The sequence below is a fragment of the Anomaloglossus baeobatrachus genome, chromosome 1, assembly GCF_048569485.1.
Source record: "Anomaloglossus baeobatrachus isolate aAnoBae1 chromosome 1, aAnoBae1.hap1, whole genome shotgun sequence".
NCBI classification, from domain to species: domain Eukaryota; kingdom Metazoa; phylum Chordata; class Amphibia; order Anura; family Aromobatidae; genus Anomaloglossus; species Anomaloglossus baeobatrachus.
The window spans coordinates 318,495,327-318,521,178 of NC_134353.1; the positions used below are offsets into that span (position 1 = coordinate 318,495,327).

Here is a 25,852-nt window from a genome sequence, read left to right on the forward strand (position 1 = left end):
TTGGAGGCATAGATATTACTAGAGGGAAACACATTACTGGAGGCGTCATACATGTTACTGGGGGTGTATACACATTACTGATGGTCATATGTTACTGGGGGTAATACACATTACTGGAGAGGGCATACACGTTACTGTGGTGGTATACAGCACTGGGGATTCTGCTCCTCTCTTCATGTATGGGACAGGAGAGCATTGCATGCTAACTCTGCCCACAGATGAACTCTGCCCTGGAGCCACAGAAAAGGTCATGGCCCCTGCCGATGGTGAGTTAGCTCCCCCATTTCTCCAGACCACTTGCCCGTTTGGTGATGATGGCCCTGGATGGAATCACTTTGAACTGTGTCTGCTTATTCTTGCCTATGATCCGGCTGTGTCCGTCTATTTAAGAGTTCATAAAAGAGCAGTCCACCACAGTTTTGTGCACTTCTAAAAAGAAGGACACCACCAAAAAGAGGTCAGAGTCCAAAGTATCTCTGCCTGCCTTATTTTAGTGAATGGATCCATCAGTGAATTCTTCTGAATCACTTCATTTGGAGATTTACATGAAAATCCCAAAGATAAATCTAATCCAAAATGTCATGCAAAATGGTCCTAATAAAACCTTTAACTCATTCCAAAAAAAACCAAGTCAACGCTCAGGTCCATCAATGGAAATATACAAAGCTTCCATGCTTCTAGTAACACAAAGGCTCCAGAAAAGCGCTATTTTTTCCCCAAAAAGAAATTCAGCAAAATTGTCACGGGGTGTGACGAGATCTCTAAGGACAGGGGAGCCTACACTGTCCTTCAGGCTAGGGGACCCTAGCTGAACCCAATCCCAAAGATACTTCTGAAGGTGAGGATGTTTGGGCCACCTTCCTTGCCTTAGCTCCTGGACAACTCTGGACTAATGGCCCCCCTCCCTTCACCCAGGAGGACTACACCTGAGCCTGTCTGTGCAACTCAAAAGCAGCATCGTGTGGAGTGTCGAACTCTGCTGTGTGAACAGTATCAAAAGTAGTCCTGACACTCGGCGAGTTTTGAGCCAGATACCGCATAACAAAAATCTGCTCTCTCAAATCCAAGTTGCCCCCTCCCTTATGTGCCCTATAGTGTTTCTAAATCACACTTAGCGTTCACTTTTCGCATTTCTGTAGTGAGGACAGCCCGCTTAATTTATGGGGTGCATGAGCTGGGCACAAAGTATGGGCACTACAGTGTAAGAGCACTATAATGTTTTAGGCACTACGAGGGGCTGCTGATAAGTCTTTGGCTTTGCAATTGTTTTTATGGTAACTTATGTTACATCACATGAAAGCCTTATGTGTCTAATATATGTTTTCAAAGTTTTGTGTTTGTTGCTTATGGTGACAGTGTTCTACACACGCGGGAAAACAAAATGGCGGAGTCTAATGCGATATTCACAGCAACTGAGAGCAGAGGAGTGATAAAATTCTTGTTTCTGCAAGGAAAGTCCGCAAAGGATATTCACGGTGATATGTCGCAGACATTGGGTGATCAATGTACTTCATATTCCAGACATGGGTTGCCAAATTTAAAACGGGCCACTTCAGCACCAATGATGAGGAACGTCCTGGACGACCGAGAGTGGTTGTTATTCCGGAGATCGTCGATGCTTTGCACAACCTTATACTGGAGAATCAACTAATTTAGCTAAAGCAATAGCAGATATCATGGGGATTTCCCGTGAACGTGTTTGTGTCATTATCCATGAACATTTGGACATGAGGAAACTATCTGCAAAGTGAGTCCCCAAATGTTTGACAACAGATCAGAGAAGCATGCGAGTGAAAACTTCCCGGTCCATTTGTCAGCACTTCCGGACTGATAAGAACTTCCTGGATTGACTAGTCACTATGGATGAGACCTAGATTATTTGTATGACCCTGAAAACCTGAAAACAAGAATCAGTCAAAGGAGTGAAGGCACAGTGGTTCTCGTTTAAAGAAGTTCAGAGTGCAAAAATCAGCCACTAAGGTGATGGCGTCTGTGTTCTGTGATAAGGAGGGTGTGCTGCTACTGGACTACCTTCAAAAGAGTTCCACCATCAATGCAAGGTATTACATTCAACTTGTGGACCAATTGAAGGCAGCTCTGAATTCTAAAAGGCGCTGCAAGCTGTCCAAAGGAATCTTGTTCCTGCAAGACGCCTCAGGTCACACTGCACAAGCGACCATGGCAAAACTGGCAGAGCTGGGCTTCCAACTGATTGACCACCCACCTTAATCACCAGATCTAGCTCCCTCTGATTATCATCTGTTTCCAAACTTGAAGATACACCTCAAGAGAACCAAATTTCACACCATTTCTGATGCCATGGCTGCTATGGATGCATGGTTTGAGGCACAACCGAAATCCTTCTTTGTGCTAGGCTTACAGAACTTGCAATACTGATGTAAGAAGTGTCTTGACATCAGTGGAGAGTATGTGGAATAAATGTAAAGTTTCATCATCCTATCTCGTTTCTTTCTGGGTAAAGCCAAACACTTAGCAGCAGCCTCTCGTATAATGGCAAATATGCAATTTTCACTCCGTAACATAATTTTTATTTATATATTATATAGCTCGAACATATTCTGCAGCTAACAAGTTGAAAGGGGATATATGCAGATAATATCAGACATTAAAGAATAATACAATTCAACAGAAACAAGAGGAGTGAAGGCCCTGCTTACAAGCTTACAATCTATGGGGAAATAGGGGAGGCACAAAAGGTAAATGATAAAAGGTGCTTAAAGGGAACCTGTCAATATGCACCCAGAATCACAAGCAGTTCTGGGTGCATATTTCTAATCGCAGACTAAGTGTCTCTGTATCTAGTAGCATAGATAAAGAGATCTTTAGAAAAAGTATTTCCAAAGATCCTTTATGATATGCTAATGAGCACGGGGATAAGCGCTCATTCCGCCCTCTTAGCATGGTAGCATGCTAACATACTATACAATGCCCAGCATTATCAGCAGTGACGCGCGTACCTGTGTCTGCTGTCACCGCTGATCAGAAGTCCCGGCACTTACGGTCATGCTAACTAGACCTCTATGAAGCTGGGACACGTACACCTAGCTTCATAGTATGCATGACCGAAAGTGCCGGCACTTCAAATCAGCAGTGACAGCGGACACAGAGGGTGGAATGAGCGCAGGGACTAATGCCCTTGCGACTCATTAGCATATCATAAAAGATCTTTAGAAATACTTTTTTCTAAAGATCTCTTTATCTATGCTAGTGTATACAGGGACTGTTAGGCAGGGATTAGCAATATGCACAGAACTGCTCATGGTTCTGAGTGCATATTGCACCTGACAGGTTCCCTTTAAATTGCATGGTCCAGTCATCAAAATAATAGAGGATTCACATATCGCTGCATGAACCAGTCACCAGCCAGTATTTGTACAAGTACAGGGGGCTATTAAGTGCATAGAGGGTGTGTATATAGATGATAAAAAAGGACCAGTTTGTGAAGAATATATTGTAAGATTAAAGGGAGAATAGGTAGATAAGTGAGTTGATAGGCTAGTCTAAATAAATGAGTTTTTAGAGCTCACTTAAAACTGTGGGTATTGTGATACAGCAAATTGTCCTGTGTAGTGCGTTCCAGAAAATAGGTGCAGCTTGTGAGAAGTCTTAGAGAGAGAGTGGGAGATTTGGATTATAGAGGATGATAGTCTTAGGTCATTAGCGGAATGGAGGACACGGGTAGGGTGATATACAGAGATCAGGGAGGAGATGTAGGGCAGTGCAGAACTGTGGATGACTTTAAAGTAAATCTGTCGGGTGCAATATGCACCCAGAACCATGAGCAGTTCTGGGTACATATTGCTAATCACTGTTTAACCATCCCTGTATACACTAGCATAGATAAAGAGATCTTTAGAAAAAAAAATCTAAAGATCTTTTATCTTATGCTAATGAGCGCAGGGACTAGTCCCAAAGGCGTTACATCCTCCAGCTAGTCCGCCCTTTTAGCATGTTAGCACAGCCACAGGGGTGTACCAACATGCTATTCAATTCACCATCACTAAGCGGTGACGTGCGTACCTGTGTTCGCTGTCAACGCTCTTCGGAATGCCAATCATGCACATTAGACCTCTCTGAAGCTGGGTCGCGTACACCCGACTTCATACTGCGCATGACCGGAAGTGCCCGGCATTCAGAAGCGTGGTAACAGCAAACACAGGTACGATTGTCACCGCTGGTGACGCTGCGTTGCATATCATATTAGTACACCCCTGTGAGCGTACTAACATGATAAGTGGGTGGACTAGTCCCTGCGCTCATTAGCATAAGATAAATGATCTGTAGAAATACTTTTTCTAAAGATCTCTTTATCTATACTAGTGTATACAGGGATGGTTAGGCAGGGATTAGGAATATACACTCAGAACTGCCAGTGGTTCTGGATGCATACTGCATCTGACAGGTTCCCTTTAAGATTATATTGTACTGTGTAATGCAATGAGTGGTACAAGGTGGAGGCATTGGTGTAGCGGTTGGAGAGGAATATGATCATGGTTGCTGCATTCAGGGTGGATTGGAGAGGGGAGTTTAGTAACAGGGAGACTGATTAGTAGACAGCTGCAATAGTCTAGATAACAATGAATTAAAGCGACAGTGAGAGTTTTTGCACAGTGAACAATAAGAAGTTTGAATTGGAAAGATGTTTTTCAGGTGGAGATGACATGAGCGAGCGATCAGATGTAGGGAGTGAAGGAGAGATCGGAGACAAATATGATTCCTAGTTATCAAGCGTGCGCAGAATAGAACTATAGTGGTGTTCTTTATGTTAAAGGTTATGGTATTTAGTGTGTTGAGCCACCAAGCACTGGCATATTGGGATGACATTTTTTTTCACCCCAGTATGTCAGTCCTTGGTAAAGGAAAGACATAACATAACCACTTGAAATCTAGAAATAATACATTGGTGCATATATTTGGCCACTTTAGAAGGCACTACTGATAACTGTGGCACACACTTTGCTTATTAACACTGCCTACAGATATATCATTAGTTTGGATTGCAGGATGCCAACTAATCCACACGATGAGTGACTACACTACAAGTGCAGAGCTCCTATGGCTTGGAGGCCAGCACCATCAGCAGCCGCATTGTTAACGGCAGCGGCTTTTGCTCGAGCTTGTATATACTGTGCAATCCAGCGATCAATGATGTGCCTCAGAGGCACAGTATGGTTCTCCACACCTTTATACTCCCTCAAAGCCACGTTACCGCCAACCTGAACCGTTAGTTGAATAGCAGCATATAGACTGTTAACAAAACTGGCAATCTTCACGTGGCCTTTGCCACCCATCCCTCTCAGAATAAATTCCCATCCTGCCCAGCGACCTCCTGCAGGAGCCTCAGTGCCAGCTGATCCAACTGGCTGGGGTGCTGATGGAGCGGCGGTTATGTATGCCCCATACTGCTGAATAGACCCTAGTTCATCAGTCCCTGTTTGAAGAGCTATCAGATCAAAGAGTTCTTGCCATGGGAAGTCTTGATAATCTTTGATGGCGCGAATAGTTGTCACAATCGGCGTCAACTTCTTGAGCTCAGTCTGTTGGCATAATGATGCTAAGCATGGGAAGAACGGTTGGGTGGTAGTTTACAGCAGTTGGAACATTTGCCTGAAGTCGTCCCCTTTGGTCATCCCATGCAAACAATGATTGGAGAAGAAGTCCCATCCCCGCAGGACCATATTTCGGGTGAAATTAATTGTGTCTACCTTAGATTCCCGTCTAGCTTGCCTAATGATCTTCTGAACTTCTGAATTCATGATATTCCCACCACTTGTCACACTTGTAACGCCTAACACTACAGCGTTGATGATCTGACCATGACGTGCAGATGATCGAGGGGAAAAGAGAGAAATGATCAGTAACAATTCCAAAACGGCCAAGTCATCCCCCTCCCGTTGGTTCACAGCTGCCCCAGTCGTGATGTCAACATCAATGTACATTGGCACTGCCCAAGGATGAAGCTCCCCGGAGACTGGGACCGGTGTTATTTTGGCTGGAGGATTATCGGCTTTCCGTGCAGCCACTAGTCCGGCACCTCCAGGCACAAGAGTCAGCAGCCAGGCAGCCCAGTGGGCAGGATGAAATGAGATCATGTTGTCAGCAGGTTGCACAGGGAAGTCTACCGGCCAAGAATTTGTGATGGTGCGAATATCGACCTCCACGGGGACCGAAACACCACCTAAGGCGACGGTGTCAGCGCCTGCGGACTGCCGGATCAGCTCATTCACTGAATGCACGCTGAGACACCTAGTGGGGTCTATGTTCAGTGCCCCTCCTACAGCATTGATTGCCACAATGGCTTCTCGCATGTCTCTATCACGAATCATGCCCTCTCGCTGTAATTCTTGTCCAATCTGTAGAGATAAAAGGCCACGGAGCCACGAATGAATGGGGGCGCCTCCTGGTAACGGGCTATGGCGTGGAAGAATTCGGGACCACTGGGAGCATGAGTCGCCTCGCAGGTCTGCCATTCCAGGAAGGTAAAATGGGTTTTCACTAGCCATTATGTGGTTCCTGTTGGGTTGGGTGAGAATTTTTTAGCGTTAGACAAAACGGTAATAAATATGGCTGCTGGCTTGTCCACCAAACATTATTAGGCTATGTTCACACGCTGCATCTTTTTGCATCTTGAGTGCATCTTTTTTCCTGTGGTCTCAGAAAAAGCAGCTTGAGGCCCAAAAAACGCATGACATTTTGCCGTGATTTTGTTAATGTGTTTTAAAGGAGAAACAAAATATGATAGGATAGGATGACTGATAAATAGATAGACAACAGATAATAGATAACAGATAATAGGTAGAGAATAGAAAGAACATATAGAATACATAGAAAGAAATAATAGAATAGCTCTATAGAGGGATAGCTGCTTTTCTATTTTTTTTGTTAAAAAATTGACGTGGGGTTCCCCCCTATTTTTCATATTCAGCACAGAAACAGCAGCAGCTGCAGGCTGCAACCCTCAGCTCTGTGCTGTACCTTGGCTGTTTATGAAAAATAGAGGGGATCCCACGCTTTTTTTTTTTATTTATTTAAAAAAAAAAAAAAGAAGACAGGGGGTCCCTTCCATTTTTTTTTTAATACAGCCAAGGTGCAGCAGATAACTGGGGGCTGATATTATTAGGATGGGAAGGGCCATCGTTATTTGGCCCTTTCTAGCCTAACAATAGCAGCCCACAGCCACCCCACAAGTGGACATCCATAAGATGCGCCAATTCTAGCGCTGGGCCCGGCTCTTCCCGTTGCCATGGTGCGGTGGCAATCGGGGTAATAAGGAGTTAATAACAGACCACCCCCCATCACTAATCTGTAAGTGAAAGCCAAAAAGCCACCCTCTTTTACCACTTTATTAACCCCCAAACACTCCTCCAGGTCCGATGTAATCCACACGAGGTTCCACAATGCTTCCAGCACTGCTACATGTCTGAAGCTCACAGCGAGTGCCATAGACTACTTGCTGTGAGCTCCACGCAGCAACTTAAGTGAACAGCGCGATAAGTGGTGACGTCACTCAGGTTATCCGCGGCCACAGCTGGAGTCATTCACCTGCGACAGCAAATCACCCGAGTGACTGAAGTGAGCCGTGCAATCAGTGGGACGTCACTCAGGTGGATTACGTCGGACTTGGAGGGTTGTGTTGAGGTTAATAAAGTGGTGAAAGAGGGTGTTTTTTTGTGTTTTATTCCAAATAAAGCATTATTTCGGTGTTTGTGTTTATTTCATTTCACTTACAGATTAGTAATGGGGCGTCTCGGGTAGACGCCTGCCATTACTAATCCAGGACTTAGTGGCAGCTATGGGCTGCCATTGCCCTGATGTGGTGGTAATCGGGGTAATATGGAGTTAATGGCAGCAGCCCATAGCTGCCAATAAGTTCAAGATTAGTAATCTCTAATTGAAATGACATTAACACAAACACTTAAATAATGCTTTATTTGGACTAAAAGACAAAAGCACCATCTTTCACCACTTTTTTAACCCCAAGACAACCCTTCAGGTCCGACGTAATCCACACGAGGTCCCACAACGCTTACAGCACTGCTACATATCTGAAGCGCACAGCGAGCGCCATAGAAAAGAACTGCCTGCTATAAAGTTCAGGCCGCAACTGAAGTGAGCTGTGTGCTCAGTGGTGACGTCATTCTAGTTAGCTGCGGCCACAGTATGGCCACGGACTCCACCTGTGACCGGAAATCACCTGAGTGACGTCCCACTGACCGCGCTGCTCACTTCAGTCACTCGGGTGATTTGCTGTCACAGGTGGAGGACTCCAGCTGTGGCCGCGGGTAACCTGAGTGACGTCACCGCTTATCGTGCGGTTCGCTTCAGCTGGTGCATGGAGCTCACAGCGAGCAGTCTTGTTCTATGGTGCTCGCTGTGAGTGTCAGATGTAGCAGTGCTGGAAGCGTCGTGGGACCTCATGTGGATTACGTTGGACCTGGAGGGGTGTTCGGGGGGTTAATAAAGTGGTGAAAGAGGATTTTTTTTGTCTTTTATTTCAAATAAAGGATTTTGGGGGTGTATTTGTTTATTTACTTTCACTTACAGATTAGTGATGAGGGGTGTCTCATTCACGACTGCCATGATTAACCTAGGACTTAGCAGCAGCTGAGGGCTGCCATTAACTCTTTATTACCCTGATTGCCATCGCACCAGGGCAACGGGGAAGAGCCTGGCCCAAGGCGCCACTTCTGGGGCAGCTGTGAGCTGTTATTGTTAGGCTGGAAAGGGCCAAATAACGATGGGCCTTCCCACCCTATTAATATTAGCAGCACCTTGGCTGGTATTAAAAAAAAAATGGGGGGGGACCCCACATCATTTTTATTTTAAAATAAATTAAATAATTTAAACAAAAATAAAAAAGCGTGGGATCCCCTCTATTTTCATAACCAGCCAAGGTACAGCAGAGAGCTGAGGGCTGCAGCTCGCAGCAGCTGCTGTTCCTGTGCTTGATATGAAAAATGGGGGGATTAACATAAAAAAAAACAAAAAGCTGGCCAAGCTATTATTTCTTTCTATTTTATCTGTTCTTTCTTATTATATATTCTATGTTTTATTATCTATTTTCTATCTATTCTAGCTATCAATTATCCTATCATATCTGGTTTCTCCTTTAAAAAACGCACAAAATACGGCAAAAACGTGGCATAACGTCATGCGTTTTTTGGACTACAGGCTGCTTTTTCTGAGACCATTAGGGTGCTTTCACACATCCGGATTTTTGCTCTGCGGCACAATACGGCGTTCTGCAGAAAAACCGCCACCGGCTTTTGTAACGCCGGTGGCGTTTTTTTTTGCATAGACTTACATTAGTGCCGTATTGTGCCGCAGGGGCTTGCGTTCGGTCTGGTTTTGGCCGCATGCGGCAGATTAAGGCTACTTTCACACATCCGGCTTGAGCCCTGCGGCTCAATCCGGCTGTGCAAGCTATGCAACGGATGCGGTGAAAACACCGCATCCTTTGCATAAGTTTTTCCTTTGCGGCCCGCCCGGTTTTTGCCGCTTGCGGCATGCTACTGAGCATGCGCAGTGGCAAAAAACGCATGCGGCGGCCGAATGCGGTATTTGCCGCATCGCGCCGCATCCGGCCGCCATAGGCATGCATTGAGAGATGCGCCGCATTGGCCGAATGCGGCGCGATGCGTTTTTTTTTGCCGCACGAAAAAACGTGCCAGGCAACGTTCCATCCGGCCGCCGCATCGGCTAAATCTGCCGCATGCGGCAAAAACCGGATGGAACGCAAGGCCATGCGGCACAATGCGGCACTAATTAAAGTCTATGCAGGAAAATCGCAACCGGCAGCAAAAAAAACCGGTTGCGATTTTCCTGCAAAGTGCCGGATTGTGCCGCAGAAGAAAAACCGGAGGTGTGAAAGTACCCTTAGGCTACTTTCACACATCACTTTTTTGCCATCAGGTACAATCCGGAAAAAAAAGGATAAAACGGATCCGGTATCGCATCCGGTTTATCCCCATAGACTTGCATTGTAACTGGATTGTACCTGATTGCTTTGCGGTGCATCCGGTTTTTTCCGGATGCGGCAAAATAATTAAATGCGGCGGCCGGATAGAACGTGTCATGTAACGTTTTTTTGCCCCTTAAAAAAACCGCATTCTGCCGGATCCGGTACAATGCGGCATTGTATACAATGGTTGTCTATGCATGCCGGATCCGGCGCAATGCGGTTTAAACCGGATGCGGTGACCGCATCCGGTTTGGTAAACAGAGCATGCGCAAATTTTTTTTTCATCATCACAAAACTTATAAAAGGATCCAGCACATTCTACACACCTCCTGCCGTTCGTTCCTGACTTCAAGTTCTGCTGTCCTCCAGTCCAGTGCTCCAGGGAAGAGGTATGTCCACAGTACTGTCCACAGATCACTGTTCTGAGCTGCGTACATGTACTTAGACACTTTTTTTTTTCTTTTTTTACAGGTGCAGTGTTGCGGTCAGCAAATAGTTTGGTCCAGCCAGTTGGTGTGTACGTTCTGTTCTGTCCCGGTGTGCGTTTCTGGGGAGTACAGTGTTCCTGAGGTAATGTCCACAGTACTGTCCACAGATCACTGTTCTGAGCTGCGTACATGTACTTAGACATTTTTTTTTTCTTTTTTTACAGGTGCAGTGTTGCGGTCAGCAAATAGTTTGGTCCAGCCAGTTGGTGTGTAAGCGAGGCCTGTAATAAAAAAAGAGATGTCGTCTTCTGGTAGCCCGCCCTCCTGTTCACAAACTGAGGTATATATTTTTTTTTTTTTGGTGTTTTTTTTAAAAAAAAAAAAAAAAATTTTTTAAATAAACTAAATTTACACAGGTGGCAGAAACATCACAGGAGATGCTGCCAGAAGAGGACGGAAGGGGTGGAGAAATCCACGGAGCGGGCGGTCATAGTGTAAGTTTCATACAGGAATTGTTTACCACAGCACACCAAACACATAAGTAAATAATGGTTTTTTTTTTCTTCACTAAAGGCTTCAACTTCTAGGGCTCACGATAGAGCTCCCCCAAGACCGTCCCAGGGTCGTCGTCGAGGTGGCGGTGGTCATAGTGTAAGATTTTTTTTTTTTTTTTTCATGTCTGTGTGAATTTCTGTCTAATTTTTTTTTTTTTTTAATTTCTTTTTTCTTTCTTTGAACAGGCATCACAGCGTGCTCCCGATTCTGACGGTGAGGAGGCCGGATTTATCAACATCGACCTCCTCATCGATGAAGTTAGAGAGAGGGAGCCGCTGTGGAAAATGTCTGACCGCCGCCACGCTGATTCTATCGTAACCCGTCGACTCTGGGACGAGGTATGCCACGCAGCGATAGAAGGTTGGGGGGAGCTCAATTCTCGTGGCCAGAAGAAAACACGTAAGTATTCACAGTTCAGTAGGTTATGCTGCAGGATGTAATGTGTTGTATACTAACCACTTTGTGCTTTCCACTTTCAGGTGACAAACTTCAGAAGCGGTGGCGGAGTTGAATCAAGAGATGCAGGCCCCGAGTGGATCCGGAGGACGCAGATCGAAATACCGTTACTTTAGAGCGTTGTCGTTCCTCCGGACAACTATGGTGTGCAGAAGGTAAATATTCCCCACAATATGTACAAAGTATAATATTTTATGTCTGATTTTTTTTGCCTTTTTTTTTAGTCAGTGCCAATGTATAGCAATTAAATTAATTATTGTTTTGTTTTTCCTCTTTTTAACAGCACCGTCTGCAGCACTCGGGAGCCTGCATCGAACCCGACAGGAGCGATCCCTGAACAGTCCGCCACTGGGGAACACAGGCACAGACCCCACCCATCTGAACCTTCCCTTCCATCGACATCTGTCCCATCCACCTGCGCTGGAGCTTCACGTGAGACTTCATTACCTGAAGCTGCTGGTGACGAGATAGCTTTTCCCCTACCCCACCCCTCTGACACTGCTGCCCTCAGTAGAACACCTTTGGGTTCTGGGCGTCAGCGTCATAGGGGTCAGGAAAGGAACTATGCGCCCGAGTTCTTGCATCTAAATGCAGCCTTCCAGAACGCCATTAAATTATTAGCAGAACAATCTAGTTCTGGTTTTAGCTTCATAAAGGCCAATATGGATAAAAATACACACGAATTGTGCACGCGTCTGGACAGGCTGCATTTAGATGCAAGTAAATCACCCAATCATTGTTTTTTTCAAGCCGTACTCGAGCGCATGGAAAAGCTATCTCCTGACCAGCAGATGCATGTAATGCAAGCCACACGGCAGGCTCTGGCGCAGGTTTCCTCCCAACCACCTCCACCCACCCCTCCTCCAGCACCTGCCCCCCCTCCAGCCATTGTCCCTACTCCCCCTGCTGCCCAGTACCAGCCTGCTGCCCAGTACCAGCCTGCTGCCCAGTACCAGCTCCCAACCACATCTGCCCCTACACTTCCTACCCACTACCACATCTCGCCTTCCACACCCATCATGACCCCAACTCAAGCCACTAATTCACCCGCCACCTCTTCTGTCTCCCAATCCCTCCACTCCACCCCTCAATCCTTACCAAATCCCATCCCATCTCCTGGTTTCCCTCTTGGTTTCTCAACCACACCTTCACCTTCTGTTACTTCCCCACCACCACCAACACCACTTTCCACCCTCCATACTCCCACTGTGCGTGTGTTCCCATCTGTCAGCCCCTCCAGTACTATCTCCACCCCAAGCCCAAGATATACAAATTTATAATTTATTTATCTATGTAATAAAAAATAAAACATTTTTGTTGAAATGTATTTATTTGTTCTTGTTTTTTTGGGGGGGAATATTATTTTGCAAGTTAAGTTAATAATAAGGTAATACAAAAACATAACATGTTGTAATTTGACGGTGTAAAAATTACAAATTTTTAAAGAGATTCAAAGATTAAAATTAACAAGGTTAACAAGATATTTTTTAATTTATTTTTAACTATTTTTATTTGTTATAAAACTAAAGAAAAATCTTATACCATTTGATCTTGCCAATCTACTCTACCTTCTGGGGACACAAAATAGTCAGCATATTTGTCACGTATTGTTGAACAGGCAACACTACTCCTAAATCCAGGACTGGTGTAGTCAGTCAAAGAGGTGGCTTCCAAATTCTGGTCATCCAAGGACAAAGGTTCCTTTGTTAAAACAAAATTGTGCAGTACCACACATGCTTTCACTATTTCATCAACAGTTTCAATGTTTAAATTAATGGCTGTTAACAACACTCGCCATTTGCTGGTTAGTATCCCAAAGGAGCATTCCACCATTCTTCTGGCTCTGGATAATCGGTAATTATATATTTTTTGTGTTTGCGTCAATCCACGGCTTGCATATGGCTTCAATAGATGTTGGGAGAGTTGAAAGGCTTCGTCGGCCACAAAAACAAAGGGCATTGGGGGCTCACATGTGCCAGGAAGAGGTCTTGCAGGAGGGAAATCAAAAGTATTCCCATAGATTCGCCGCCCCATTGGGGACATTTTAAAGACCTGCAAGACATTGGATCTCCCATATGCGCCAATGTCCACTGAGATAAATTTGTAGTCCGCATCCGTTATTGCCATTAGGACAATTGAGAAATACTTTTTATAATTGTAGTATTCAGACCCCGAAGCAGCAGGTTTCACAATTCTTATATGTTTGCCGTCCACTGAGCCAAGGCAATTTGGAAACTGACAAATGTTATAGTATTGTTCAGCAATTGCAAGCCATCTGTCCCTGGTGGGCTGGGGGATGAAATCCTCATGGAGGCAATCCCACAAGGCTTGGCAAGTGTCTCTAATGATTCCCGAGATGGTGGAAATTCCTAGTCGAAACTGGTAGTGGAGGGACGAAAGCGACTCTCCAGTTGCAAGGAATCTGTAAAGGAAAGACAATAATTATAAAAAAATAATAGCAAACACATTACAGTTACAGGAGGATACAATTAAAAAAAAAAACTTACCTAAGCGTAACCAGCAAACGCTCCTCGGGTGTTATAGAGAACCGGCTGTAGGTGTCCGTTTTACGTATGTTGTCCGCAACAAGGCCAAGGAGGACGTCAAAATTATTCACTGCCATCCGGACATAGCTTGTGAATTTTTCATGGTTTCCACGGAGCTCCAGGTATAGGGTTGAAAACACCCCACGTGTCAGTCTCTGTGCAGTCAGGGGATGGATCCAAAAGCGTCGATGTCGCTGACGCCTCAGTCGCTGTCGCTCCTTTTCCCTGACGATGATAGCCAAGCGATTTGCCTCAAATATAAAATCTGCAGTGATCTTTGTGATATTTGCAAGAATAGCATCCATGGTTTCTGCTTGTCTCTGTCTTCATTCTGTAATATATGCTTCAAAATACTGTATATATACCGTATTTTCCCAATAGCCAATCAGAATACGGAACGCGTTAATTGTTTGTTTAGTGTTTAAAAAACGGATCCGTAAAAAAACGGACATAACGGATGCAAAACGGATGCAAACCGGACCCACCGGATCCGTTTTATTCCGGATCCGTCACCAACGGATCCGCTTAAAACCGGATCCGGTGGGTCCGGTTTGCACAACAAAACCGGAAACGTTGGATACGGAAAAAAAAAGGACTGTACCTGAATACAGAAAACTGATGTGTGAAAGTAGCCTTAGCCGATGCGGCGGCCGGATCGAACGTCCCCTGCAACGTTTTTTGCTCCGGCAAAAAACACCGCATCGCGCCGCATCCGGCCGCTGCGGCGCATTTTTCAATGCATACCTATGGAGGCCGGATACGGCGCGATGCGGAAAAAACCGCATCCGGTCGCCGCATGCGTTTTTTTCCACTGCGCATGCTCAGTAGCATGCCGCAACCGGAAAAAACCGGACGGGCCGCATGTAAAAACTTATGCAAAGGATGCGGTGTTTTAGCCGCATCCGTTGCAAAGCTTTCACAGCCGGATTGAGCCGCAGGGCTCAAACCGGATGTGTGAAAGTAGCCTAAGAAAAAGATGCGGTCAGGAAAAAGAAGCAGAGTGTGAACATAGCCATAGACTTTGCTGGGAGAAGGAAACGCATGCATTATGGGACTCGTCTGAGACTTGCCGTGGTGCGATCTGTACCTGACCCGGTGTCCAGCAGCCCTGACCGATGGTACCGAAGAGCTACACGACCGACCACAGCGCGGGACCGAGAGGTCATGTGACACAACTACAGCCAAACGTCACCGCCACGTCCTCCACGCATGCGCCAGCCGCTTCCTGGTTTCATTCCTGGATGCCCACGTCATCACACCTCCGCCGTGTAGACTGGCATCACCCTCCGCCCCTTCTTCACAGCACCGGGGCCTGTGTGTTCCCGTTTCTCCGGCTCATCCTTCACCATGAATTTCTTGCGGGGAGTGATGGGAGGTCAGCAGAGCTCCGGGGTGCAGCCGTCTGGAGCCGAGACCGTGAGTGGCAGCAGCCTGTGCCAGCTTATTATGTAGACGTCAGTACGAGTGCCCGCCATGTCTTGTGCTGGCACTGGCCGTGATTCCATACCCTCGGGGGGCTGCACTTAGACCTTGTGTGGCCAGTGCAGGGGGTATATGGCTGCTACCCACCCTGAGGATTGTACACAGGGTGCCAGGGCTGCACTTAGACCTTGTGTGGCCAGTGCAGGGGGTACATGGCTTCTACCCACCCTGAGGATTGTACACAGGGTGCCAGGGCTGCACTTAGACCTTGTGTGGCCAGTGCAGGGGGTACATGGCTTCTACCCACCCTGAGGATTGTACACAGGGTGCCAGGGCTGCACTTAGACCTTGTGTGGCCAGTGCAGGGGGTACATGGCTTCTACCCACCCCGAGGATTGTACACAGGGTGCCAGGGCTGCACTTAGACCTTGTGTGGCCAGTGCAGGGTCTATATGGCTTCTACCCACCCCGAGGATTGTACACGGGGTGCCAGGGCTGCACTTAGACCTTGTGTGGCCACTGCAGGGTCTATATGGCTGCTACCCACCCCGAGGATTGTACACAGGGTGCCAGGGCTGCACTTAGACCTTGTGTGGCCACTGCAGGGTCTATATGGCTGCTACCCACGCTGTGGACTGAACACAGGGTGCCAGGTTTGCACTTAGACCTTGTGTGGCCAGTGCAGGGGGTGCATGGCTGCTACCCACACTGAAGACTGAGCAGAGGGTGCCAGGAGCGGAGCATGGAGCACGAATGTGGTGGACCTGTCCACCGCCTGGTGGTCAGACACCTGACAACTACCAGGAAGCACATGATATGTTCCGGGTGCCATCCCAGAATGCCAGCACGTCACATTGTAAAGTAATGAGAGCTGTAATAGAGACGCCCCTGTATCTGCATTGACTAAAGAGCTGCCCAGGGCTATGACATTGATGTCTTATGCTGAGGCCGGACCACCGTATCAGATCGGAGGGTCCGGCACCTGGCACTGCCACGATACGTGGACAGCACACCCCGCTCCGCTCACTGTGCCCTGGCCGTGCAGCTCAGGTTCTATTGTAGTGAATGGGACATTGTGCGGAGCTGTGCTGCTTATGGTACATCTGAGAACAGCAGATCGCAGGGTGTTGGACCCTCGCTTATCTCCTAATAAAGAGAAACCATCAGGCCAGCGTAACCCTATGGAGTCTGAGTAGCCATATTTCTTCCCCCACAAAGTATACCTTGCTTTTTTAGGTCCCTTGCTATATGTTTTCCATCTTTTTAGCGTAGCCTGTTCAGTCTTGTTTTCCACACACTACTAAGAATAGATCACGGTTCTGCACAACCCCTTTAAGGTCTCACACTCACTGTCTACCATTGTGATCCAAAGCCGTGTGTAGTCTCCCACTCCAGTGCCACGCAGAATTACCTTCCACCTTGTTGTGCCACTCCATAGAGCTTCATTGGCCATTTCATGTGTTTGGGAGAGGTGGTACCTGATGGCATGTGATTGGGCTGTTGGATTTCAATATGCCTGATCATTTTGTTCTTGGGGGGGGGGGGGGACCCCGTGGCAGCTCTTTCCACTATCCCCATTTAATACACCATCATGAAAGAGCAAGCTCATGTATGGGATGGGAAAGAATAGCTGCTGGCTGCAGAAGTGTATGGCCAGCCTAATTCAGGTGCCTAGTGCTCATGGTCTTCATGCAGCTGGTTTATACCAGCGTCTGTGCTGCAGTACATGATGCGTAAGGGCTGTCCTTCAAAAACGTCAAAGATCCATGGAGGTTAATTGGCTTTTTATTACTTGCTTGAAATGGATAAATGTGGTGGAAAGTTCTTGGATGTGTCATCATTCCCCTTCTTTCTTTAATTCACAAATCAGGGGCGAGTGGCACAGTTTCAGAAACCCCCTCTTAATGGCAGAAATCAGTGAAACGTCCAGACTCCCCGGTATAATCTGTTGAATGTCGCGATCAATGCTCATTGTGGGATTCGGAGGAAACCGCTTTGTCAGAATGCTTTACGGCAGAGCCATATGATAAGATTGAGGCCCATACCTGGCAAGGGAAGAGAGCCCAAATTTCTGGCGAGACATTGTAATTAAAGGGAACCTGTCACCAGTTTTGGAGCCTATAAGCTGCGGCCACCACCACCGGGCTCTTATATACAGCATTCTAACATGCAGTATATAAGAGCCCAGGCCGCTGTGAAGAACGGAAAAATCACTATATAATACTCACCTAAGGGGCTGTGTGGTGCAGACTGGTTGGATGGGTGTCTCTGTTCTCCGGTACCGGGCAGATCAAAGTATTGTAGTACACCTGCACGGGACATCAATGCCGGCGAGTGTGGATGATGTAGGACGCGTCATGCACCCCGGCTTCAGAAGAAGGAGGACAAAGATGGCCGAAAGAGGAGGTCCAGGACCAGAGAACGGAAACACCCATCCGACCAGTCTGCATCGCCCTGCCCCTTAGGTGAGTATTATAAAGTGTTTTTCTTCGGCGCTCTATTGGGAGACCCAGACGATTGGGTGTATAGCACTGCCTCCGGAGGCCACACAAAGCAATTACACTAAAAAGTGTAAGGCCCCTCCCCTTCTGGCTATACACCCCCAGTGGGATCACTGGCTCACCAGTTTTCTGCTTTGTGCGAAGGAGGTCAGACATCCACGCATAGCTCCACTGTTTGTAGTCAGCAGTAGCTGCTGGCTCTATCGGATGGAAGAAAAGAGGGCCCATATGGGGCCCCCAGCATGCTCCCTTCTCACCCGCGGTGGTGCTTGTAAGGTTGAGGTACCTATTGCTGGTACAGAGGCTGGAGCCCACATGCTGTTTTCCTTCCACATCCCCTGGAGGGCTCTGTGGAAGTGGGATCTTGCCGGCCCCCAAGCCCTGGGGCCGGGCTCCATCCACAGACCCATAGAACCTGCTGGATTGGGAGCGGGAGTGCCGTTCAGGGACAAGGCCCTGCAACTTTCAGGTACTCTGTGTCCCCGGCAGGCACGGACACTCTCAGGGCTTGCTGAGCGTTGTAGTGCGCCGGGGACAGTGGCGCTGTACGCTGGGGGTTAGGTCACTGCAGCTTTGCTGAGTGACGTTGTGTGTTGGGAACTACTGCGCCGACCGCTCCTGGAGCGGCGGCGCAGCTGCGACTTGTGGTGCGCCGGGGGCTCTGCGCCGACCGCGCTTTTGCGGCGGCGCTTCTAACTTTAGCCCCCGGCTTCTGCGGCCTAGCGCCGCTTCGTTCCCGCCCCCACCCTGTCAATCAGGGTAGGGGAGAGACGCTGCTCAATGGCAGCGCCGAGGGCTGGAGCTTTATTTACATGCTCCAGCCCTCTCACTAGGCACAGGGGGAAGCAGACTTCCCGCTCTTCGTCGGTGTACGCCCAGGGCCCGCCCCCCCTCTCCACAAGGACGCCGGCAGCCATTACACATGCGTTCTGGCTGGGGAAAGGCAGCAGGCTCTGGGAGACCCAGACTAGAGGGATTTCTGGCGACCACACACCGCTCCTAAGCGGGCGGTAAGCTGCACAGTTGTGCTGGCCCCACTAGTGCCTCAGTGATATATTAGTGTACTTTTTTCTTGGTACCATATATATATATAGTTGCACTGTAAGGTCGCTTCTTGGCTGGACACCCTGTACTGCTCTGAGGAGGCAGCAACATGTCATCCGCAAAACGCAAGGCTGCCAAGGCACGGGCTGTGTGCACTGTTTGTACTGCATGTGGGGCTGATCTACCGGCAGGCTCCAATGATTCACATTGTGTGCAATGTTCAGTCCCAGTGGCACTTCGTCAGCCAGAGCCTATTGTGGTGGTAGCCCAGGCAGAGACGCCTGTGAACCCTGCCCCGGTGACGGGGACAGACTTTGCAGTGTTTGCTGATAAAATGTCTGAGGCTATGACAAAAATCCTGGAGACCTTGCAGGCCAGGCCAGTTCCTCAGACCATGGACACTGCTGTGGCTATGCTCTCTGGTCCCCCTCAGTTGGAACTAATCCGTACTTCAAGGGGGTCTCAAGCATCACAAGCTGAAGTCTCTGACTCAGATGACAGTCCCAGGCAGCCTAAGCGAGCTCGCTGGGAAAGACCCTCGACGTCATCACACTGCTCAGGGTCTCAGCGAGAAGAGTCTCTCTGTGATGAGACTGAGGACGGTGATCAGGATTCTAATCCTGAGGCCCCTCTCAATCTGGATGCCCCTGATGGTGACGCCATGGTTAATGACCTTATATCGGCGATTAATAGACTGTTGGATATTTCTCCCCCAGCTCCTTCAGCAGAGGAGGCAGCTGCACAGCAGGAGAAGTTCCATTTCCTGTATCCCAAGCGTAAATTAAGTGCTTTTTTGGACCACTCTGACTTCAGAGAATCAATCCAGAAGCACGACGCTCATCCAGACAAGCGTTTCTCTAAACGTTCTAAGGATACCCGTTATCCTTTTCCCTCTGAAGTGGCCAAACGCTGGACCCAGTGCCCAAAGGTGGATCCTCCAATTTCCAAACTTGCGGCTAGATCCATAGTCGCAGTAGAGGATGGCGCTTCACTTAAAGATGCCAACGACAGACAGATGGACCTTTGGTTGAAATCTGTCTATGAAGCTATCGGCGCGTCGTTTGCTCCAGCATTCGCGGCCGTGTGGGCACTACAAGCTATTTCAGCTGGTTTAGCACAGGTGGATGCTATCATGCATCCAGCAGTGCCACAGGTGGCGTCCCTAACTTCGCAAATGTCTGCGTTTGCGACCTATGCTATCAATGCTGTCCTAGAATCTACGAGCCGTACCTCTATGGCGGCCGCCAATTCTGTGGTTTTGCGCAGAGCCTTATGGTTAAAGGACTGGAAAGCAGATGCTGGTTCCAAAAAATGCTTAACCAGCTTGCCATTATCTAGAGACAGACTGTTTGGTGAGCCATTGGCTGAAATCATAAAACAGTCCAAGGGTAAGGACTCTTCCTTGCCACAGCCCAGAGCAAGTAAACCTCAACAGAAAAAGTGGCAGTCGAGGTTTCGGTCCTTTCGAGGCTCGGGCAAGCCCCAATTCTCCTCGTCCAAAGGGACTCAGAAAGGACAAGGGAGCTCAGATTCCTGGCGGGCTCACTCACGCCCCAGGAAAGCAAATGGAGGAACCGCTTCCAAGGCGGCTACCTCATGACTTTCGGCCTCCTCCCTCCGCATCCTCGGTCGGTGGCAGGCTCTCCCGCTTTTGCGACATTTGGCTGTCACAGGTCAAAGACCGGTGGGTAACAGACATTTTGTCTCGCGGGTACAGAATCGAGTTCAGTTCTCGGCCTCCACTTCGGTTCTTCAGAACCTCCCCACACCCCAACCGAGCAGATGCCCTGCTGCAGGCGGTGGACTCTCTAAGAGCAGAAGGAGTCGTGATCCCTGTCCCCCCTCTGGAACGGGGGCGAGGATTTTACTCCAATCTCTTTGTGGTTCCAAAAAAGGACGGCTCCTTCCGTCCTGTTCTGGACCTAAAACTGCTCAACAAGCATGTGAACGCCAGGCGGTTCCGGATGGAATCCCTCCGCTCAGTCATTGCCTCAATGTCCCAAGGAGATTTCCTAGCATCAATAGACATCAAAGATGCTTATCTCCACGTGCCGATTGCTACGGAGCACCAACGCTTTCTGCGCTTCGTGATAGGAGACGAACATCTTCAGTTCGTGGCTCTGCCATTTGGTCTGGCGACAGCCCCCCGGGTGTTCACCAAGATCATGGCAGCAGTGGTAGCAGTCTTGCACTCTCACGGACACTCTGTGATCCCTTACTTGGACGATCTACTGGTCAAGGCACCCTCTCAGGAGGCATGCCAACTCAGCCTGAATTTTGCACTGGAGACTCTCCAGGCGTTCGGGTGGATCATCAACTTCCCAAAGTCAAATCTGTCACCGACCCAATCACTAACGTATCTTGGCATGGAGTTTCATACTCTCTCAGCGATAGTGAAGCTTCCGCTGAGCAAGCAGCGGTCACTACAGACAGGGGTGCAGGCTCTCCTTCAAAGTCAGTCGCACTCCTTAAGACGCCTCATGCACTTCCTCGGGAAGATGGTGGCGGCAATAGAGGCGGTTCCGTTTGCGCAGTTTCATCTGCGTCCACTTCAATGGGACATTCTCCGCCAATGGGACGGGAAGTCGACATCCCTGGACAGGAAAGTCTCCCTTTCCCAGACGGCCAAGGACTCTCTGCAGTGGTGGCTCCTTTCCACCTCATTATCACAGGGAAGATCCTTCCTACCACCGTCCTGGGCGGTGGTCACGACAGACGCGAGTCTGTCAGGGTGGGGAGCAGTGTTTCTCCACCACAGGGCTCAGGGTACGTGGACTCAGCAGGAGTCCAGCCTTCAGATCAATGTTCTGGAAATCAGAGCAGTGTTTCTTGCCCTACTGGCCTTCCAGCAGTGGCTGGAAGGGAAGCAGATCCGAATTCAATCGGACAACTCCACAGCGGTGGCATACATCAATCACCAAGGAGGGACTCGCAGTCGGCAAGCCTTCCAGGAAGTCCGGCACATTATGATGTGGGTGGAAGCCACGGCCTCCACCATATCCGCAGTTCACATCCCCGGCGTAGAAAACTGGGAAGCAGACTTCCTCAGTCGCCAGGGCATGGACGCAGGGGAATGGTCCCTTCACCCGGACGTGTTTCAGGAAATCTGTCGCCGATGGGGAAGGCCGGACGTCGACCTAATGGCGTCCCGGCACAACAACAAGGTCCCAACCTTCATGGCACGGTCTCGCGATCAAAGAGCTCTAGCAGCAGACGCCCTAGTGCAAGATTGGTCGCAGTTCCGGCTCCCTTATGTGTTTCCACCTCTGGCACTCTTGCCCAGAGTGCTACGCAAGATCAGATCCGACTGCAGCCGCGTCATACTCGTCGCTCCAGACTGGCCGAGGAGGGCGTGGTATCCGGATCTGTGGCATCTCACGGTCGGCCAACCGTGGGCACTACCAGACCGACCAGACTTACTGTCCCAAGGGCCGTTTTTCCATCGGAATTCTGCGGCCCTCAACCTGACTGCGTGGCCATTGAGTCCTGGATCCTAGCGTCTTCAGGCTTATCCCAAGGGGTCGTTGCCACCATGAGACAGGCTAGGAAGCCCACGTCTGCTAAGATCTACCACAGAACGTGGAGGATATTCTTATCCTGGTGCTCTGCTCAGAGAGTGTCTCCCTGGCCATTTGCATTACCTACCCTTCTTTCTTTCCTCCAATCTGGGTTAGAAAAAGGTTTGTCGCTCGGCTCCCTTAAAGGGCAAGTCTCGGTGCTATCCGTCTTTTTTCAGAAGCGTCTAGCACGACTTTCTAAGGTGCGCACGTTCCTACAGGGGGTTTGCCATATAGTTCCCCCGTACAAGCGGCCGTTAGATCCATGGGATCTGAACAGGGTACTAGTTGCCCTCCAGAAGCCGCCCTTCGAGCCTCTGAAGGAGGTTTCACTTTCTAGACTATCACAGAAAGTGGCTTTTCTGGTAGCGATCACATCTCTTCGAAGAGTGTCTGAGCTAGCAGCCCTGTCTTCCAAGGCTCCCTTCCTGGTCTTCCACCAGGACAAGGTAGTGCTGCGCCCCATTCAGGAGTTTCTCCCGAAGGTGGTATCCTCTTTTCATCTTAATCAGGATATCTCTTTGCCTTCGTTTTGTCCTCATGCAGTTCATCGGTATGAGAAGGATTTACATTTGTTAGATCTGGTGAGAGCACTCAGAATCTACATTTCCCGCACGGCGCCCCTGCGCCGTTCGGATGCACTCTTTGTCCTTGTCGCTGGTAAGCGCAAAGGGTCGCAGGCTTCTAAGGCCACCCTGGCTCGATGGATCAAAGAACCAATTCTTGAAGCCTACCGTTCTGCGGGGCTTCCGGTTCCATCAGGGCTGAAGGCCCATTCTACCAGAGCCGTGGGTGCGTCCTGGGCATTGCGACACCAGGCTACGGCTCAACAGGTGTGCCAGGCAGCTACCTGTTCGAGTCTGCACACTTTCACCAAACATTATCAGGTGCATACCTATGCTTCGGCGGACGCCAGCCTAGGTAGAAGAGTCCTGCAGGCGGCAGTTGCCTCCCCGTAGGGGAGGGCTGTCTTTGCAGCTCTAACATGAGGTATTTCTTTACCCACCCAGGGACAGCTTTTGGACGTCCCAATCGTCTGGGTCTCCCAATAGAGCGCCGAAGAAGAAGGGAATTTTGTTACTTACCGTAAATTCCTTTTCTTCTAGCTCTTATTGGGAGACCCAGCACCCGCCCTGTTGTCCTTCGGGATTTTTGGTTTGTTTGCGGGTACACATGTTGTTCATGTTGAACGGTTTTCAGTTCTCCGATGTTACTCGGAGTGAATTTGTTTAAACCAGTTATTGGCTTTCCTCCTTCTTGCTTTTGCACTAAAACTGGTGAGCCAGTGATCCCACTGGGGGTGTATAGCCAGAAGGGGAGGGGCCTTACACTTTTTAGTGTAATTGCTTTGTGTGGCCTCCGGAGGCAGTGCTATACACCCAATCGGCTGGGTCTCCCAATAAGAGCTAGAAGAAAAGGAATTTACGGTAAGTAACAAAATTCCCTTCTTTATGTTGTACACAGCGGCCTGGGCTCTTATATACAGCATGTTAGAATGCTGTATATACTGTAGGAGCACACTGGTGGTGGCTGCAGATTATAGGCCCCAAATCTGCTGACAGGTTCCCTTTTAAAGCATCAAAACCAGAATAAAAAAAATAATTTAAAAAGGAAATATTAAAGCAATGTTTAATAACAATCCTGAAAAAGGTCCACAAATATATTTATATTAAATATAAGTCCCCCTAAAAACATTAAATAATATTCCCATATTTAATGTCATTACAACCATAACAGCAAGATGATTGTTGGATGCCAGAAAACAAACTACAGCGGTACTGCTTTTTCCTGTATATTTCTGCCCATTATGTGACTTGTATCCTAATTTCTAACACTCGGGTGTCACTCGCACATCCATTTATTTTTCTCATACTTGGAAAGTGCTTTGTTTTTGGTTTTTATGGGGGTTTTTTTTTCCACTTTGCTGGATCCATTTTTGGCTTGTCAGTTTTTACATCTTCCCCTAATTGACATGTATGAAGGAGAAAATCAGAGTTTTTTTCAAAGCTTCTCCTATCGGCTTCTCAGGTTGCATTGCCGACAGCACTCGGATGAGACACTAATGGCATTCAAGTGCTGTCCGTTTTTTGTGGTCACAGACCCATTCTCCTGCATGGTGAATTTAATTGATAGCGTGGGATCAAAAATGGATGTCTTGTAGGTTTTGTCAACATTAAATATAGACTAAAATGAGTATCAGGGAGAGGAAGATAAGCCAGCATCCAGTTCCAGAAATTTAAAACATCAATTTTTATTCAGAACAAAGTTAAAATTCCATGTTCCATTAAAAACGCATCATAGCAGGTGTAAAATGGATACGCGTTTCGGACGTATGTGTCCTTAGTCTAGATACAGACTATACAGATATAGACTAAAATGAGTATGTCTTCTGATTGTGAGAAACACTGAAGAAACACAGGGAAGAATAATGGACGTCTGTATGAGGTCTTACTCCCGTTGTACTAGAAGCTTCAGCAGTCTTTTGTTTCTGCTGACAGCTGATGTTGGCAGACTCAGCTGACAGTCTGTGTGTGGGGAGCCAGCATAAAGGGGTTGTCCAGAGCTGCTCCATCTTCTGATAGTGACCGCAGCCGGGTACTGCACATCCACCTCCCATTCTAATCAATAGGAGACTACCTGTTGCCGCCACTGGGACCAAAAACAACTGATCGGCGGGGTATCAGACATTGATGACCTATCCTAAGGATAGGCCATCAATGTAATCGTAGTGGATAACCCCTTTAAGGAGGGAGAGATGGATCCAGACGTGTTGATTTTTCTGACAGCCGATGCTTTAGTTCTCTGGGAAAGCCACCACCAAAGGTAGCGTCTGTTTCATAGAAAACAGGATCTCGGTTGAGCATTCCTGTGTATGGAGGAATCCGGAGAGAGCCATCTGCCAAACAATCCATCTATTATGTATGAGGTAAACGGGTCAGCTTTGGGTTAAGTATGAATGAAAAAATAAAACTTTTTGGACTAAAAGTGATATTTCCATCTCCATGATCCTATCCCATTATGTAGTAAGTATTATAATAATAATAATATAATATTAGGAAATACCTCTAATTAGAAATATAGTACAGTTCTCCTGATATAGCCATGTCTCTTACTTCATGTGCAGGGCATTACAGCTTAGGTATCCATGGTTACGACCACTCGAGTAGCGACAGGTAGTTGCTAGTAGTCATAATGGACCCATAAGCTGTAATGCCCTGCACATGAGGTAAGAGACATAACTAAATGGTACATTTCTAATTGGAGGTTTTTGCTATTATATTCTTATTACTCCTGTTACATATTGGTATAGGATCTTGGAGATGGGAATACCTCTCTAAAATAGAAAAGTAATCATTACTGT

The 25,852-nt window shown here is 47.9% G+C and overlaps 2 protein-coding genes across 7 annotated transcripts in view; one reads left to right on the forward strand and one right to left on the reverse strand.

Annotated features, from left to right (window-relative positions):
- Positions 1-2,504: 2,504 nt before the first annotated feature.
- On the reverse strand, positions 2,505-15,155 carry LOC142312492 (uncharacterized). The gene is made up of 2 exons (XM_075351443.1): positions 15,055-15,155; positions 2,505-6,534 (listed from the first exon to the last, which is right to left on the reverse strand). The coding sequence occupies exon 2, from the start codon at positions 6,522-6,524 to the stop codon at positions 5,607-5,609; it is 918 nt and encodes a 305-aa protein (XP_075207558.1). The 5' UTR covers positions 6,525-6,534; positions 15,055-15,155; the 3' UTR covers positions 2,505-5,606.
- Positions 15,156-15,200: 45 nt separating this feature from the next.
- The window catches only part of USO1 (USO1 vesicle transport factor), a 148,530-nt gene continuing 137,878 nt past the window's right edge, over positions 15,201-25,852 (forward strand). For all 6 annotated transcript variants that reach the window (XM_075351394.1, XM_075351398.1, XM_075351402.1 and 3 more), the window contains exon 1: positions 15,201-15,383. In XM_075351394.1, coding sequence (XP_075207509.1) covers positions 15,315-15,383 — 69 coding nt within the window. In that variant the 5' untranslated portion in view covers positions 15,201-15,314. The remainder of the gene's footprint in view (positions 15,384-25,852) is intronic.